This window comes from Mytilus trossulus, chromosome 4 (genome assembly GCF_036588685.1).
Source record: "Mytilus trossulus isolate FHL-02 chromosome 4, PNRI_Mtr1.1.1.hap1, whole genome shotgun sequence".
In the NCBI taxonomy this organism is placed as follows: Eukaryota; Metazoa; Mollusca; class Bivalvia; order Mytilida; family Mytilidae; genus Mytilus; species Mytilus trossulus.
In genome coordinates, this window is record NC_086376.1 from 43,136,232 (window position 1) to 43,156,985 (window position 20,754).

The 20,754-nt window shown below is 31.3% G+C and overlaps 1 protein-coding gene across 1 annotated transcript; it reads left to right on the forward strand.

Moving 5' to 3' along the window:
* The first annotated feature begins 4,830 nt into the window (after positions 1-4,830).
* On the forward strand, positions 4,831-9,399 carry LOC134716628 (metalloproteinase inhibitor 1-like). The gene is made up of 4 exons (XM_063579637.1): positions 4,831-4,942; positions 6,845-6,966; positions 8,594-8,705; positions 9,281-9,399. Exons 1-4 carry the CDS (start codon positions 4,831-4,833, stop codon positions 9,397-9,399), a joined length of 465 nt encoding a protein of 154 aa, XP_063435707.1.
* Positions 9,400-20,754: the final 11,355 nt, after the last annotated feature.

A 20,754-nucleotide genomic window follows, 5' to 3' on the forward strand; every position in this document is an offset into this window, starting at 1 on the left:
TTTATTTCTGTTCTGAGAACAACTTGATTATGAACTAAAACTAACTATGTTTTTTGAACGCGGCCAAATTTTATTGTATTCAAAAACATAGTCCATTTTTGCTTAGATATAGATCTTTTATTATAACGAGATTATTCCTGTAGAAAGCTGCTAGAGTAAGTTTTGATATTTAAATTGAATGAATGAAGATAACCTTTTTTCTCTTTCAAAAAATGTATATAACAGGTTCTTTAATAGAAACGTTAAACCTATCCCACCGATTATTGCAATCTGAAGGTTACTAAATCTGAGTCTTCACATATATAACTATCATCAAAGTGTATATATCCTTTGTTTCAAGACAATAACCAAATAATCAAAACCAAGGACATTTACATCAACAGTTATAAATAATTAATAAGAAACAACACGAACTCCACTAAAAACCGAGAGTGAAATCAGGTGCTCCAGAAGGGTAAGTATTTCCTGCATCGTATACGGCATGAAAATACTCTTAGAAATTGTTAGTCCCAAGGCTCTTCTACTTCGCACTTTATATGGCCTTTTTTACATTTTATATATTCGAGCGTCACTGATGAGTCTTTTGAAGACGAAATGCGCGTCTTGCGCAAATACAAAATTTTAATCCTGGTATCAGATAGTATGATAAGTTTATTTCTATTGTCAATAAACTATACAAAAGAAAGAGATACACGTTTGTATACTGAAAACTTCTTCTTTGCCATTTTATATTAATTGGAATCCTTTGTACGATGTAGGGGAAAAACAATATAAAGATGTTTTATAACCATCAGTTTTTTTAAAACCTAATAGAATATTTTCTACCAAACATTCTCAAACTTGTTATTCGATATAAAAAGATATTCAAAATGTGCAAATCTGTTCTTTGACTAACTTACTTATAAGTTCGTTATAAAGTTTAGACAATCAAATTTTTGAATATTACTTTACGTTTCAAAATATTCACAATATGACTATCATGATGCCTTCGGCGGATTTATTCTTATAAAAATAAGAAAATGTGGTATGATGGCCAACAGAGACAATTCTCACATGATATACCTCTCCATCAGCGACAGAAAGATGTAGGAATTAGCATATATCGGTCATAGTATAACATTCGTCAGTGAGCAAAACCTACAGCCCATAGCAAGCTATGAAAGGCCCCTAAAAAATAAAGCAAAACCAATACCATTTGTTTGTGTGTATTTTAACACAGTTTTGTCTGCTGGGTTCAAATTGTTGTCACGCTAACCAAATATATCTGTCTAATTTGTTTTCAACTTTGGCTTACACTAATAATTAATAAACTAAAAAAAAAAACTAAATTATTTTTCAAATACCAGTCGTGTCACTTTGTTTGCAGAGTCGTTCTTCTGTTAGATTATAAAACTAGCGACCCAGTTATTTTGGTGTCCGTATATTCAATAGATATAATAAGTTATGGTATGCATGCCAATGAGACAACTCTCCATCCAAGTCACAATTTGTAAAAGTAAACCATTATAGGTCATAGTACGGTCATTAACACGGAACCTTGGCTCAAAACAAATTGCAACCTAGAAACGGGCCCGAAATGACTAGTGTTCAATTGGAGAAAAATAGATTCCACAACTACAACAAGTGTATTACGATATTTCTCTACTCGAGACAGTCAAATTTTTGAATAATTAAAATTTAACTGTTAAGAGTTACAGTGGTTGAATCTGTTTCTGATTTTATGATTTTTATCCTTCCTTTTAAATGATTTGAGGAAAGTTGTGTACTTTTTTCATGAAGTCACAGAAGAAAATTTAACCTCACGATTAAATTTCCACCAATCATTTGCCGAGAACAGATTTTTCAAAAGTGAGGAGAAATATTTTTCAAACCGGTCAGGAAATATGAAAATAGCACAAAATTACCAGGTAAGAGAAATATTTTTCTCACGAGAAGAATTAAAAAATGTGAAAATAGCACAAAAAATAGAGGAAATCTATAAACATGCTTATTCATAAAACTGGAAACAAGCTAGATATCAAAAACTGGTGTAAGCATTGGTTATTTCTCAATTTAAATGGATGTTGTCGTAAAACTAAAGAGAGGGTTAAACAAAATGTATCTTTTATCCTGTATGCATGATAGTTTAACCGTGTACAACTAGATGTCAAACAATAGTGTAAATTGTTAAGGCTTTGCTCTATGGATACTGTAAAACGGAGTCACATACCCAATTAACCCACTCAAATTTTAAATAAATGTAAACGTAAAATCACAAAAATACTTAACTCCGATCAAAAGGAAAGTTCCTTATCAAATGGTAAAATCAAAAGCTCAAACACATCAAACGAATAGATACAACAACTGTGATTGTAGCTGCCCTACCCTAATTAGTTATCAAAGGTACCAGGATTATAATTTAGTACGCCTGACGCGCGTTTCGTCTATGTAAGACTAATCAGTGACGTTCATGTCAATATATTTATAAAGCCAAACAAATACAAAGTTGAAGAGCATTGAGGATCCAAAATATCAAAAAGTTGTGCCAAATACGGTTAAGGTAATCTATGCCTGGGATAAGAAAATCCTTAGTTTTTTTCGAAAAATTCAAAGTTTTGTAAACAGGAAACTTATAAAAATGACCACATTATTGATATTCATGTTAACAACGAAGTGTTAACTACTGGACTGGTGATAACCTCGGGAACGAAACGTCCACCAGCAGTGGCATCGACCCAGTGGTGTAAATAGTTATCAAAGGTACCAGGATTATAATTTAGTACGCCAGACGCGCGTTTCGTCTACATTAGACTCATTAGATAAGACGTGGCACGGTACTTGTCTATCCAAAATTCATGTATTTGGTTTTCATGTTATATTTGTTATTCTCGTGGTGTTTTGTCTGATGCTTGGTCCGTTTCTGTGTGTGTTGCGTTTCGGTGTTGTGTCGTTGTTCCTCTCTTATATTTAATGCGTTTTCCTCGGTTTTCTTCGGTTTTGGTTTGTTACCCCGATTTTGTTTTTTTGTCCATGGATTTATGAGTTTTGAACAGCGGTATTCTTCTGTTGCCTTTATTCATCAGTGACGCTTAAATCAAAATATTTATAAAGCCAAACAAGTACAGAGTTGAAGAGCACTGAGGTCCCAAAATTCCAAAAAGTTGTGCCAAATACGGCTAAGTTTATCTATGCCTGGGATAAAATGAATAACTTAGAATAATTCCTGTTGTCTAAAATATATAATGGTTTTGACTATTGTCTTTAAGGATAAGGATAATAGTAAGTATGTGTGTGACCTCTTCCGAACTTAGTCCTAATTGTCTAAGGAGCTTATGAATCTAGCAAATACAATACAAAATAACGTAAAAGAAGAAAAAACCACTGTTGGTAATGTTTTTTTCTTGTGGCTAGCTCTATTGTTTTCAATTTTGATGAAATGAAAGCTGTTTCGTTTATTATACCTATGTTGTTTCATATTTACATTGCGTCATCACGGAATGGCAAGTTACACGCTAGAGGTGTACGATGCATCAAGGGAATTACAGAGCAACAACAGTAGTGGTAATATGAACCATAAGGTCATTCAATAGTTGAAACTTACCTTCAGACAAATTTCGAATATATATAATTGGTGACATTTTAATGGTTATTATCATGCCTCCCGACACGGGATGTTAGGTGAATGTGAAATAAAAATGATTTATATAGCATCTTTAAACTTAAGGAACAGCTTGCCGTCGTTTGCATATGTTTTTTAACAAATGTCTCATGTACATAGTCTAACGAAAAGGTAGTGTCCACTGACAATGGTCGGGTCAACTTGTAACTCTATATATAAACACAATGTACAAAACAGTGTTAGCTGTTCGCTTTTAGTCAATCAAAAAATAGTAAGTGTTTTTTTGTAATTCTTTTTTATATTATTTATTTATTTTTGCTACAACACACATTGTATCATGTTGTCAGATTTTTTCACATTTGAAATTATCGGTATTTTTTTCTTTCACTGGGAAATGACGCTAATTCATTTCAACCAATGTGATACTGTACGATATTTCTTTGCTTGTATTTGTACTATTGTTTTCTATTATCTTATTACCGAGATAAAGAGTTTTTACTTTATATTTCTTGGTACTATTAGTTATACAGTGTGCTAACAGTGACTAATAAATAAATGTATAAGTCCCATTTGCAAGTAACGCAATTCGATATATACCGGGGCAGTAAATTCCATAAGAAACTCGTTTATGATCAACGAAGTGCACATTTTCAATTGGCTAAGCGTTTGTTTATGTAATTTATACGTATTTCTCGTTTCTCTTTTTTATATATACATTAGACCGTTGGTTTTCCAGTTTGAATGGTTTTTCACCATAATTTTGGGGCCCTTTATAGCTTGTTGTTCGGTGTGAGCCAAGGCTCTGTGTTGAAGGCCGTACATTGACCTATAATGATTTACTTTTTTTGAAATTGTTATTTGGATGGAGAGTTGTCTCATTGGCACTCACACCACATCTTCCTATATCTAAGCTTGTATGCAGACTTTGACAAAACTACAAGGCAAATATACACGATAATACAATGATCATCAATTCAGGAAAATTGGTATCCACATTGATCGGAATGACAAAGTGATGGTTGAGAGTAAACAGTATACAGAACAGTACACAAAACATATCGTAGCTAAGACTGAACAATAAGACACCGACCAAAAACCTGGGTTGATCTAAGATGCTAAATAATTTTGTCACTGGTCGTTTTTTTTCAAAAGTTCTAATGGAATATTTCTACTGATTCCTGACCAGAAATAAAAAGAAAGTTTTTAATTTTTTCAGTTTTCTGGCACAGACGATGTGGTTTATTACTCTTTTGTTGATGTTGTCGCTAACGGAGAACAGATGTTTTGGATGTTCGTGTTATCCCCAAGATCCTCTACCAGTGGCTTTCTGTAAAAGTAGTTTTGGTAAAGTGCTTCAATTGATTTTCGGTATAAACACTATTTGGAAAGTTTTAATTGGTTATTAGTTATCAAAGGTACCAGGATTATAATTGAGTACGGCAGACGCGCGTTTCGTCTTCATAAGACTCATCAGTGACGCTCATATCAAAATATTTTAAAAGCCAAACAAGTACAAAGTTGAAGAGCATTGAGGATCCAAAATTCAAAAAGGTTTGCCAAATACAGATAAGGTAATCTATGCCTGGGATAAGAAAATCTTAGTTTTTCGGTGAATTCAAAGTTTTGTAAACAGGAAATTTATAAAAATGACCACGTTATTGATATTCATGTAAATGAACAGTTAACAGTTGATTATGATTTTATCATACTATATATGACTGGTTATCCGAAGTATATAATTGAAAAAAATCTGCAATACAAATACGTGTAGACGTAAATTGTGTAAGAACTAGTGTAAATTACATGCTATATGTATCTAGTTATGACTTTTCATCTTTTGGTTGGTTATTTAAAGAACGCAAGTGTGGCGTTTTAAAAGGTTTTAAACATATCTGTACCAGTAAACTAGACTGCAGCATCAGCAAACCTGCAAATAGGTTGAACAATGTTATCATGGTAAATTCGAAAATTACTACTATTGTAGTTGTAGTATTTCCTTTCTTTATTTGGTATGATTAATCTAAAAACAACAATAGCTCATTATTTGCCAAATAAGTGGTCTTTCAACTCGGGTGAAAATGGCACATTCAGGTCAACTGGTAGTAAACAATTGTTTTGTCACTTTAATTAACCATTCACTAGCTACAAAATAGTGTCTCAGATTTTTAAAATATGTCACCAGTAAGAAGATATATTGATTTAACTGCTGGGTGCCAAAACTCATTTCACCTTTCATTTATGGACACCTATTAATTCTTTTAGATAGAAATTATCAAAAAAAATGGGACTCCCTTTAAGCACATATATCAAAGTCAAATCAAAAGGGGTACCAATGAAGTTTCTTTTCTCATTTCTTGCTAATATCTCTTGAAAAATTGTTCTAAGAAATTACCTAAAAACTGAATTGTCCCCGAAGAACCCCTTTAAATGCAACATAAATACAAAAATTCCACTGAGAACACCCCATGAGTTTTCTGAAACAATTATTTTATCAAAAGAACCATATCTGTGATGTAATTCAAATCTGTGACGCCAAATGCCAAGTAAGTGTTGGTCAATGCAGGAATAATTCAAAATTTACAGTATAACAGCATCAAGCTTTGTCTATACTAGTATTAAATACTAGTATAGACAAAGCTCCGCTTCTGTCCAGAGTTTAATTTAAGATTATAACAGGAATGACCAGCTGTATATAATCAATATTTAACACAATTATCATCCTTGTAAAGAACGGTCTTCTTTCGTATTTAAAAAAAATATACTATGAAATTAGCTAGAACATTTAAATTATGCAATGAAAGACATGTTGAACTTCATAGAAAGATCAAGACCATCCCCTTCATGAAAATAGACTGTCCCACATGAATTTGAGTTTAATGGAACTGATACGTTTCACATAAACTTAAAATTGTTACTAATACTCATAATAAAAGACAGATTCAGAGACATATATGAAAACCATGTTTTGAATATTTAACAGTAATCTTGTTTGGGTGCCTTAATTTCTAATTTAATATCATATTTTTCTCCATATAAAATCAAGTTCATATTTGATATTTTCACGATATTTCCTTTATATTTGAACGGGTATGTAGTAAATTTATATAAAATAAATGAGAAAATAATTATAACAAGGTTAATATTTATTTAATTATTTATATAACAGATGTTCCGTTTCTTTTAAAATTTTGATTTATAAATCTTTTCGTTTACTATCTTTATTTTAAATCTTCCTTCTGAATTTAGTTATAAAAGCGAAACCTGTGAAGGTTGCACTCAATCCACCTATTGAAGGCGATGTGTACAGCAGCGGTTTTAACCCTTGGATCAAGAGAATATATGACGTCAACGTCATAGAAGTATTTAAGGTTAGTTTATAAACCGATCATTTCAGAAAGGGCGTTTATGTTGATATATATGATACATAAATCGAATAATTTTGCACCATTTAGCGGCATTTAGCGGCATATTGACGTTTGGGATCATCCATTTTTAACAGACGATCGACGAACTCGTACGGCTGATATTTATCGGTGAAGTTGTTATACAGTTCAAGATATATATTTAATTGCTTGCTTTTCGTGTTTAAGTTAAATTATGATATCACAGATTTATTCACATTTGAAATAAATTGAGATCGGTACCTTGTATAGTTAGTCTTTTGTCTGGTCTTATGTCAATTTGTGTATTTTCTGCCTTGTACAAATAAAATAAGTCAGATTACAACTGATCAGACCGTAAGGTTTTACTGTAATTTGACTTTTATAGTTTATCATACTGTATAAGTTTCTTCATTGTTAAAGACCATATGGAGATCTTTATAAAATCAAATCAACTTCTTTAGAACTCCCTTGGATAGATGTCATGTTGGCATTCATATCATATCTTCGTAGTTTACAATAGATGTAGTAAGGAACACGCAACGAAATCGCAAGGACAAAATGCAAATTATTTCAGTTTTCTTGATATATACTGTGCGGAGCAAATAAACATATATCCACTTTAAATTCACAGTTATTTTATACATAACAAACATTTTGTTTTCCAGAAGAAAAAATATGAAAAATGAAACAATTGTGCTTTTATCATAATAAAAGTATATAGTTTTTTTTTATATATTTTGATAGAATTTAATTGAACATTTTTTGTATTGTAAAAGACACCTGACAATGTAAATAAACATATATCCACTTTAACTTCACAGTTATTTTATACATAACATAATTTTTAAAATTACACATCAGGAACTGATGAAGTAATATAAATTTTACTGTTCACCGCCACATGTTAAGGTTAATATCGAGGCTATTTATATCAATTTACCGTTACAAAAAGAAGATTTGAAAAAGAAACCAGTCTTACTCTTGATCTTCTTTACACTATTGATAAATTTTGATTTAGACATACCTGTTATAATGCTATATCACATCTGTTTGTTCTATTTTTAAAGTCGCATAAACCGGTGTGACAATTTTGTTTCAAACCAGGTAGTTATTCGATAGAAAAACAATGCACACTTTAACGGAGAAAATATGGAAAGTTTCCGGAAACTATACTCAAAAATCATTTATATTGCTAGATGATATCCAAATAGTATTTTTTCCTATTTATATGTATAGGTAAACAAATAAATCTCGCTGATATTTACTTGTTTATTATTTCATTGCTGATTATTTTATAACTTAGCTGTTAGATTATAATACTAATGTTGATTTAATATATTGATGCTTACCAGAAAACAACCCTGGATTTCTGGTATTAACAAACAGGGACTCTTCACTGGTATGCTGGACTGGTGAGGTTCATTGTTAACAGCAGAAAGTGCAATTTGTTGTTGAATAAAAATAATTTTTTTTTTTATACATAACAAACATTTTGTTTTCCAGAAGAAAAAAATGAAAAATGAAACAAATGTGCTTTGATATTAATAAAAGTATATAGTTTTTTTGAAATATTTTAATAGAATTTAATTGAACATTTTTTTTATTGTAAAAGACACCAGACAACGTTCACTTGAAACCAGGAGATGTTATACAAGCTATTACTGATCATATGGATTCATTGTGTGGAGGATATTTGGAATTAGACACCGAACAACTAATTTTAGGTTGTATATGTATATGTGCTGGTTTTATATCTATTATAATTATGATGTGCAATGTTATACATATTGCATCACTATCCAGAAGCAATATGCGTCAATTATAGAATAAAAATGAGATTGAAAAGTGAAGAGTTGACTCTCATGTTAATGTATATATCTTTTTTTCAATTCTATCTGGATTGTGTATAATATAATATATCACAAATAGTTTATGTTTTTGTATTTTAATAAAATCAAGGGTTTCTTAATATTGTGACACCATTTTACAGACTTACATTATAGAAACTAAGACTTGAAGGCAAATATGACAAAAGTTGAATTTTGCAATTCTTTAGGTCCTTTTTAGTGATTATACAATGTAACTTTTCGCGTGCTTACGTCTTCTATATCATCCACATTCACATGTTTTAGTTTAAGCCTTCCTGCTTAAGATAGATCCAGAGATTCGTTTGACATTCAAATGATATGCAAATACTTTTACACAAATTTGTTTTGTTCAGAACAATGTTAATGGTTCAAATTTCACATGTTGTTAAAAACAGTTTGTGTAGGTGCAACAGGTTGTTTTTATGTTTCAGGCGGAGTTAATGATGATGGTCAGATAACATTTGATGCATGTTCCCACACGGAACCAAATGGGGTTACACCTTCGCAGTTAGCAGGCATGAGAAAAGACTACTTGACAATGTGCTATTAAAATAATTTTCAGTGAATCGATAAATAGTAGTAATAAATTGTTTGGTTTATATCGTTGTATGATATAACAATTGAAAATAAAAACAAAACAGTAGTTTTTTTTAATTTAATTACTTATTTCGAATTTAAAATTTTTTATGTATAATCTGGAATTAAATATCCGTAGCTACCTATACAAATATATAAATTATGAATTTGCAGAGTCTTTGATAAAATCCAAAGAATTTCTTATGCAAATGAATTTGATATACCTTAACTTATTTCTAACTTAAAAAACTTATCTTTATTTCAAATAACTGGCAAATTGAATTTATAATCTATTCGTTCTTGACAAACGTATAGAACTTATTTCGTTGATCGCAATTTATATTTAAACTAGGAAATCATGATTCAGAAATAAAGAACTTTTTTTTTAAATGCCAGTATTAATAAGAGCGAAGGAAAAATAAAAATAAAAAAAATACCGAATTTAGAAGAAAATTCAAAACGGAAATCCCTAATGCCCGCGTCACACTGTCCCGATTTTTATATACGATGGACACCCGAATGCGAAAATTGTAAGTTCGTACGAAGTTGGTCCCGATCTCGTTAAAATACCAAAACGTAACCGAACCAAGTACGATGAATAACGAAGTATATACGATGGTGCCGAAATTATATACGATAGCAAAAGATGGACATACGAAGGTTAACCGAATACGGGTATTTAAGCTGCATATCTCAGCCGAAACCTACACGATGGATCACGAAGGCTACACGATGGATTACGAAGGCTACACTAAGGATTACGATGATGGCGCGATGGCCATACGATGTCAAAAAGACGTCGTGTACAGCTTACGATGTATTTAAATTAAATGCAATATGATACAAGTATACAAACGATCTAAAAATGCGTTCTACCTGTTTTGAACTTTTTTATGATACGAACAGAATTTCGACAACATATCGTTTCGACACAAGTCCGCGATAAATCGATCTTTTTGTCTAATTCTTATAAAACTTAGTTTATTATCCCCTCGCCTACTACATGTACGTTGCGTGTAGATAAAATTGTTATGGACACTCTAGAACCAAAATGCTCAAAACTTGGTATGGTGTTACTCGTTAAGAATATCTTAAGCGCTATTGACTTTAAAGTTCAAAGGTCAAGGTCACAGTGGCAGTTGTAAAACAAGACAATAAGAGCTCTTTCCAGGAAAATATCATAATAATATAGACAAAAGGAAGGATGTGGGGAAAGAAACAAATGCGGCAAAATATGAATTATAGAAAACAAAATGGTCATGGAGTAAACATTCGTGTGACAACACTTGAACTAAGATGATACAATAAAAAATCAGAATAATGAAGAAAAAGTTGTTTTCCCTATATACGTGTACCCGCAGTGTTGGTGTACTAGGCGCGTTTATGATTTTCATTATGTTACTTGGTATGAAAAATTAAAAAAAATAATATTATACTTGTAAAAGTAAATCCTAAGCCTGTAATAGCTGCTCTTCCTGTTCCATTTGAATTAGTAGAAACAACGCTGTCGCCTTTCTTGTTCTCATAGAATCGGATGATATGAGCCCCATGTTTCGTGAATGTCTTTCTTAGCTGTCGTATTAGACTGACCAGTGCATATCGCGCATGGCACTTTAAATGTGTTTTAGCGCTAAAATTAACTATCATTTAGCTGGATTTATTGCCGTCGTAGTTCCATCTTGTCGCCTTCGTACTTTTATTCGATGGCAACACGACGGGATAACGAGGTCTTCACGAAGTCGTGTTGCCATCGTAAGACCTTCGGGTAGCTTCGTGATTAATTCGTGTAGACATCGTAATGTTAAAACTGCCCGATGGAAACGATGGAAACACGAATGCAATACGATATTCAAAGATGCATTCCCGGTGACATTACGATGGTGAGGATGGTGATACGAACTCAATACCAACCCTCAACATCGGACGCACCTTTGTTTTTTTTTAACATGTTAAAAAATTAAGAACCCTCTCCGAAGTTGTTCCCGAAGGCTAGAAAAAGTGGACGATGGTTCTACGATGGTTAAAATGGCACTACGAATAGCCCGATCTGGATAAGATCAGTCTCGATTTTGAAAATTTCTATAATCGTGTTGCCATCGGCATAAAAATCGGGACAGTGTGACGCGGGCAAAATCAAATGGCAAAATAAAAAGTTCTAACATAACAAACGAATGGATTACACCTGTCCTCTATTCCTGACTTGGTACAGACAGTTTCCTAAGTAGAAGATGGTGAAATAAACCAAGGTATTTTTTTTTACTAACTTTTCACTTAGTATATAGTAGTCACAGAAAATTCCATAATATTGTCAATGGTGTGTGAACAAAACAGACAGACAAAAATAGGAGTACAGCAGTCAACATTCTAATATAATCTTAATCACTATAAAAACAAGATGTGTCAACAATGAAACACAAAAAAGCATATAGGCACAGCACACCAGAAAAACGAAGACAGGAATACAAAATTCATCATAACAAAACAATACAATGAAGGTATTATCCAGCTACGTCAGATTGACATTACCAAATAATAAATAAACAGTAAATTAATATTCACACAAGACAAGAAGCAGCATACTATAAAACGTTATTTTAAAAAGATGATAAACAACGTCAACACCTTAATTCGACACTTCAAGACCATCGTGTATTATTTGGACAGCTGATACAGAATATTCATCAACCAGGTTTTGCTATCTTCATATGAACTATTATATTTAGAAAAAAAGACATATCGACGAGACGTTATTTGACATATCCCTGAGTCCTCAAACTTAATCACTGGAATTTCCCTTTCGAAATGTTGTACTGATTAAATATGTAAATAGTTCATCATTCTCTGTTTCGAAAAAGGTTTGATTATGTTATTGCTTACACTATTGTGCGATTCTTTTTCATTTACCAGTATTATCAACGCTAATATCATGTTTATAGTTGGTGCACTATAGGATCATATGTATTAATTGAATTAACTAATCTAAAATATGATATTTCGCATGATATTTTCAGACAGTACATCCTAATTACACTGAACTTAGGTGTCATCTAAGTATGTACATTTTTAGACAAAACTGGATGTTAACTGGCATGCAAAAGTTGTAAAGAATAAGAAATTTGTAAATGTGAATGAGATTTAGACGAAATGATGAATTTGTCTGCATACTTGTAGATACAAATAGTTGTGTAATTTAAGAAAAAATATTGTGTTTTGGTAAAGCTAAAAAAATAAATAAAGAACAAGCGTTACAACATAATTGACTTCTTGCTTTCGTTGTTTGCAAATTGTTTTTGTTTTGTTCTCTTATCACCCCAGATGTTTATTATCTTCATTTCAATATAAAAATAAGGAGATGCAGTGTTATTGCCTGTGAGACAATAATTCACCAAAGTTCACATGAAGTGGATGTAAGCAGTTGAAGGCAACTGTTTGACTTTTAACAATGACAAAAATACTATATAGTCGACTTTAAAAGGCCGCGACATGAAATATATGGTAAAAGTCAATTGAGAAAATTTACAGCTAAATTCTAATAAAAGAATTTACAAAAAGAAAATGACAGACAAGAACGATTGAAATACATGCTCCCCTCTCTTCGGACAGATGCATATAGAATGTGGTGGCATGATTACACATGCAAGAAGGCGCCGTATAAACTGTGACATTGTTTTATCAATACAACATAACAGAACAAATTATTAAATAATTAGCTGTAAAGGGCTTAACTCATCAGATCGATGATGAAGCATAAAAACAGATAAAAACACAAAGTAGACGTGAGCGGATATTTATACATTCCTTACAACAAAAAAGAAACAATGCAAATTAAAGTACAGATCTGAGTGTACTCCCAGATACTGACTGCTAGTTCAACGCCAATAACAACTAAAACATAAAATCTTGTTTCTAAGACTTGCATGTCAAATGGATTAAGTGTATGGACGCCATTTAAAGATTATGTGTTATGTCCAAATGTAGGTATCGACAGATTGAAGTACCTTGAAAGTGAACATCTCCGTCTTTTTTTTACGTAAACGTTAGTATGGAGTATCCCTTTAGAAATAGAAATGTCTAAATCAAGAAAAGGACAACTACTCCTGTTTATGTTAGATATAGTTGAAGTAAGTTCTTTGTGTAAATTTCGGTAGTTTATTTAGATAGCTCTGGATTAATTAACTAAATATATATCATCAAGATAACAGTATGTATTGTTGAATGTATCAACCAAATGTAATAATGACGGGTCTTCACAGAGTTTGGTCATACACTGAGATTCATAGCGATACAGCAATTAAAGGGATGCAGTGAGTGTCCATATGAATACCTACTACTTGTCGATATACTTTATTGTCGAAACGTACATATATGTTGTCCATTAGAAAATTCAAATCTTCAATCACGTCTTCATATTTCTAGTTAGTATACCTATCATGCTCTCCTCTTTCGCCACTGAAAACAGAAGGCCTAAACGAGTTACAATAAATAAATTTGTAATGAGATTTTTTAAAAGGCAATTTAATTTTAAAATAGGAACACCTTTTTTTATTAGATTGTGTGATAGTGAAGGATATAGAGTAGAAAATCAAAACTTTCATAATAAAAAAGACCATCAAAACATGTATTTTATCTAAAACTTCCAAAGAATTATCAACACACTTATTATAATTTATGGTATTAAAAAAGTTAATAAAAAGTTCTTTGATAATAGTGAAAAATGTAGTTAGTGAGGTTTATTTCAAATATATTATCGCAGCAATTCTTTTTACACATTGTTTTTGCTTTGAAAGACAGAAACACGCACTTATATTGCATTTCTTTTGTATTTAAAACCCATTGAGACCCGCGTAGTATATTTATATAATAGTTCTTAAAAAACTGGTCATTATCGTGATATATGGACTGCCCACAGGACAGTAGTATTGAATAAGATAGTGATAATGACTGAGCCGAAGACGAGGTCATTATCGCTGTAGCAGTCAATACCAATGTTCTACGGGCAGTCCATGTATCACGATGATGACCAGTTTTTCAAGAACTATTATGTTTATTTCATTGAGAAACCATGTTTTGGAAAAATTCTCATCAATTCAAAACGCCTAAAGCGAACTCGAGTTGTACGATTTCTATAGCAAAGAGTGAAGACCAGTCGTAGTAATACTGCCATTCATTTTAGTGCAACTTTTCAGTATAAAATTCTTAATTAAGTTCTCTTTAATTTTACAATTAACGAAAAAATATAATAAACAATTCAACAACATAAATGTAATATTAAAAAGAGGAACATGTTTTATAAAAGGAACATCTTTCTGAACAGAGAAACCACGCCCCATCGGCCATTAACAGAGAAACCGCGCCCCAACATTTATTATCAAACGGAAACCACGCCCCAACGATCATTATCAGACGTAAACCACGCCCCACCGGTCAATATAATGTAAAAGTTCATTAACGACCGATTTTCTGGTCCGTATTGTTCTGTTAATGACCGATGGAATTTATTACTGAAGATTAATGAAAATCATGTGACCCCTTTTTATCCAATAAGAGAATCTTTTTCTCAACCGATATGAAATAATAATATATCACATGCAGATGAAGATGGGTTCATTATAACACTATAGGGTTATTGCATGAATATTGGGGGAAATCATTGTACCAAGTCGAATTTTATATTGCACGAGCTTGCGAGTACAAAATATGTTCTACGAGGTACAATATTCTCCAATATTCATGCAATAAACCTTTTATTGTATAGCGATATAATATTTAAAAGTAAAAATTGGTTTCATCTAAGATTTTGACGTTGATGACGCCATAAATGTTGAAGATTAATTGCAATAGTGCAATATTGGAATTTATTGCACGCTAACTTTTGGTTACTTTCTGACAAATACTATTTTGTTATATAATAAAACAACTTATTGTAACAGTTAAAACAAATAACAAAACATTGTCCGATTTGAATCTAAAGTGTCTGATTTGTAATGATTTTGAACTGAACGCGACATTCAGCTAGATGCTAAAATTGACATTGTTGCATGCTTGTTTTTATGTGTTACATATATACACATTCTCTCGACGATTGGCGCCGAAAAAATGGAGTTAATCATGCTGTTCGTGTTTGATATTTTGAAATGGATTTAATTCAAATAAAATCAAATGAAATACTTAATTGCAATATGAATTAAAAAAAAAATCTGTTTCAAACTTAACATTTATACAAAAATAAACAATAAAATGTTAAAATAGCAGTTAGCAGTATTGTTTTGGGTCTTCAGTCATCAGTACTAATGACTGGTTGGTAAAGGAAGCTGTATTATCAATTTATTTGACTGTGAGTTGTGGATTTAGTAATATTTTAAAGTTTTAGCATGTCATCTTTAGCAGTATCTTTCCACTCGAAATTGTTTTTAATTGAGTAAAAAAAATATCCATAAATTAGGGTTTATATTTTGGGCATTTGAGAAACAAGGGTTTTTCGTCTTCTATCTCATTACAGAATTTTTAGTACCTCTGATATCTAGGGATCTTGAGATGTCTACCCTTTCCTATTAAAAGAGTTCTAATTCTGTATCTTATAAATAGTTTTCTGGAGTCAGAATGGTTATGTTTAGGTAGAATTCTTGTTTAAAGTTAATCTTGATATTTTTGTATAAGAAAATTGAATTAGTTTCATATAAGACATATATCTGTTTTCCAACAGATTATTGAACAAAGACATTGGGATTAGATTTAATTAGATTTTCTATTTTATTTATGAACCTGTATCTTGTACAGTGGTAACTATTTCTGGATTAATATCTAATAATTCTGTTGAGATATCAAGGTAAGTATACCATGTATATATTCCTTCTAAGTACATTTCTATTACACATTTCAGAAGCCTCTTTTAATAAGAGGTTTACATGTTGGGTTCCAGACTAGAAAAGTATAGCAATGCTTGAGAAAGTATAATATACTCTTCAAAAGGGAGGCGACCAAGCTCTATTTGTGTTGCTATATTTGAGTACGATTTTCTTACCCCAAGTACATGCTTACAGCATGCAAGTGGATTTTTTCATTTAGATTTTTGTCAAAAAAGGATACCTTATTAACTGACTGATTATTTTTCTTAACTATCTTTAGCTTTATAAAATGATATATATTTGTCCATGTAACATACCTCAGAGTTGTATGTTAACACTGGTTTTGCCATTGTTTCAAATAGATTACATGAAACATGAAACATGAAACATGAAAACTTAATTGAACGCCTATTTCTACATATACAATATGTATTCAATGGCGTTGTACATAAATGACATATAAAATACAAAAATACTATACAAAAATACAATATGTATGTACAATACCCAAAATTGAAAATATATACTGTGATACACAAGAAAAAAGTCAGAAAAGTTCAAAATAATTTTCGAAATACAATGTTTTCAACCGACATTTAAAAGTATCCAACGATTTAGAGTTTCTTACATTTGTACCTAGTTCATTCCATAATTTTGCCCCAATAGTACTAAAGCTTCTATCTGAAAGAGTTTTCTTTTTGTTATATGGGACTTCATAACAACCAGTAGATGACTCTGACGACCTTAATCATCTAAAGGCAACTATCCAAGTACTTTAAAGAAAAAAATACCTTTTGTAGCTTTTTATGACAATTCTAGTGTACTTTGTATAAATGAACTATTACATTTCCTGACAATTAATATTCAGAAACATCCTCTAATGATTTTCCGTTTATCTTCAAAGAAGTTGTCATTCGTTTTGCATTTTGAAAATACTTTAATTTTTTACTTTTTTTTTGTATTCACTGTAAGTTGCCAGTTTTTGCAGTAGTCATTTAATTACTTTAAACTGTTTTTAAGTCCCTGTTGATTTTCTGCGAGAATGATCAGATCGTCAACAAATGTAAGGCTTCCTTTTTTATTCAAGGAGTGAGACTTGTTTTGAGTCTTGACTATCGAAGTGATCACTAATATAATTGATAAATATACTAAAGAGGGTTGGGATTAGTGAATACCACTGTTGTATTACTCTTTGTGTATGGAATGGGTCTGATTGTAGATGTTTATGTTAAAAGCAAATTCTAGTCTGGTTAAGTTGTTTTTTTGATTGATTATAAAAATGTTTACAAAACCCATATTGGTTAACTTATATGATAAGCAATCTCTACATATGGAGTCGAAGGCTTTCTTTAAATCAATCAAACATAGATTCTTTTTGTGAATATATCTATTTATGACAGATATAAATATAAAAATACTATCTGTGGTTCTATGTTTTTCTCTAAAACCAAATTAGGATTTGTTGAGTTTATCTTCCAGAATATTTGTTATTCTATTATTTATAATCATGGCACTTAATAGTTTTTCTATGGAATTAGTTAACACTATATCCGTATAGTTGTTAATGTCTGATTTGTCCCCTGATTTATGAACCGGTGTATATAAAAAGGTTCGAGTTTGTAGGGAAGCACACAGATGAAAATATTAAATTGAAAAGTTTGTTATAACTTTTAAGGTTAGATTACTGGTGTACTTGGAAATTTCATTAGGAATTCGGGAAGTCTGTATTCTCATTGTGGGTCAATTTTTTCAGCTTCTTTTAAGAATTTTTCTATGTTTGTCTGGAAACCCAAGTTAACATTTTTGCAAGCACCTTGGTTTCTGAAGTTATTTTTAGCATTTTTAGTATTTTCCAAAATACACCCAACATCTCTATCTTCATTCTATTTAGGTCTTGGCAACTTTAAAGTTTTCCAGTATTCCTGTGAATTCGCTTACAATATCACTAAGTAGTTTGTAATATATATTTTGTTTTAATAATTTCTTTATCTGAGTTATCATTGTTTTTATCTGTTTCATCTGGTTTTAATATTTAGTTTTATTAACTTTGTCACTTGGATTATTTATTTGTCTTTTTTGTAAATTAAAAGTATGGTCTGACCATGGCTGTTTATATTTTTTGTTATTCTTTCTTTTAAGTACTTTAAGTGTTTCTCGTTTCTCGTTTTTTTATAACTATCGTACCTTTGATAACTATTTACACCACTGGGTTGATGCCACTTCTGGTGGACGTTTCGTCCCTGAGGGTATCACCAGCCCAGTAGTAAACATTTAGGTGTTGACATGAATATCACTAATGTGGTCATTTTTATAAATTTCCTTTTTACAAAACTTTGAATTTTTCTAAAAACTAAGGATTTTCTTATCCTTGGCATAGATTACCTAAGTCGTATTTGGCACAACTTTTTAGGAATTTTGGATTCTCAATGTTCTTTAACTTTATACTTGTTTGGCTTAATAACATCGCGAATTGTATTCTTAAAATTACACTTAGGATAGCATTTACTTCCACACGGTACCATAACTTTTTCTGCATTTGCAAGTCTAGATTGTGCACGATCCTTTGCAGTTACATCATTTGCATTCGAGCGAAAAGCTAGCCAATTCTTATCAGCTGCGTGCAGTGATACTGAAGTCTCGGGAAATTAAGAAATTTTGGAAATATCTACCTTAGTCGACATATTGCCATGCACTCGTAACAATAAGTCGGTTATGACTATGTGTATAAAATGTGTTTACTGTAGTGACAAGTGAGTAAAATTAAATGCTCAAATTAAACTGCTTATTTTTTTTATTATAATATGATGAAATGACCTTTGATATCGTCTTTGTTAATGACGTGACAACTACAAGGGTTATACCTTATGGAGAGTTAGGTGTTAGCTGTAAACTTGTTAATTACCCCGACCATACTCGTACGGGCGGACCATATGGTCCAAATACTCATATGGTCCGGAACATAGATACGATGTAGTTGTAATCATACAGCATCTCCGTATTTAATATTAGAAATTCCTTAAGGTCAAGGAACAGTAAATGGGCTATGTCGCAGATTTTGCGAAAAATTTGCATACAACCTTGGCTCGTTGAACTACAACTGAAAATCGAAAAAATAATACATTTATCTCTTTTATTATCTGAAAAATTGCAGATTGATTTCTATTAATATGGGTGAATATTTGTATAGAAAGCACATAAAATCGGCAAAAAAACTTTTAAAATTTGTCTTAAAATCGCCAAATCTTTAATTCCACTCCATAGATTTTTCTTAAAAAACTATATATTGTTGACACATACATTTCTGTTTTAATGATATAAAATAATCATAGGGTCACCGACTTTGTTTTTTGTCTAATAAGCAATTTGTTACCTTGCTGGCAGTGAAAAACGTCAAAAATCAACGTTTTACGGCCTGCAACGCGATAACGTTACGATTGTTTCGACGTTTTGTTTGATTTTTTCACAAAGAACGCAACTTTAAATGAAGTATACCGTACAAACGAAGTCGGTGACCCTATCTTTATTTTGCATCATTATATCAAAAATTTATGTATCAACAACATATAGTTTTTTAAGAAAAATCTATGGAGTAGAATTAGAGATTTGGCGATTTTAAGACAAATTTTAGACGGGTTTTCGCCGATTCTATGTGCTTTCTATACAAATGTTCACCCATTTTGTAAGAATTCAATCAATAATATTTCAAATGATAATTGAGATAAATGCAACATTTTTTCGATTTTCAGTTGAAGTTCATCGAGCCAGAGTTGTATGCCAAATTTTACTGAAATCTGTGACATAGCCCATTTACTGTAACTTGACCTTAAAGATATATTTAAAAGTTAATAATAACATGTTACTTATTCTTGTAAATAAATATCTGATTTTGTTTAGTAATCAGAGGCAAATCAATCAACAGATATAGATCAACACCGAAAGATCTTCCGATAAACAATGGTCCATTTCCGGAGTGTATGACGATGTCGTCTATGAAGTTGAAGTTAGAGGTTTTTAAGGTTCGTGTAAAGTGGAGCTTTTTGTATCAAAATTAGCTTTATTGTACACAAAGTTATATCATACTGATCCACATGTTCAACACACAAACCTTTAAATTGTTCTGTAAATATTTTAAATAATGACCTTTTTAGAATTGCGATTGCATTATGGGAACTTTATAGTTTTTTTCAAAAAGTGTTGAAGATCATAAGTAGCTTTTAGTAAAAAAAAAAAAAAAGGCTAGTCTTTTACCTTACTCTTACAGGAACATGTCTTAAAATATGCAACGAGTTCAAACACCCAACTAAAATATTTTCGTAGTTTCAGTGAGAGGATATAATTGTCCTTTAACCACCCGATTTTCAATTTTATTAATAAAGTTTAGTTTGATGTGTTTCGATATGTGCAAATGTATTGACTGTAATTTAAAAATTGTTGTAAGGTATCTATTTATGTGAACAGTGCGACTGGGTGAGTATCGCAACTAT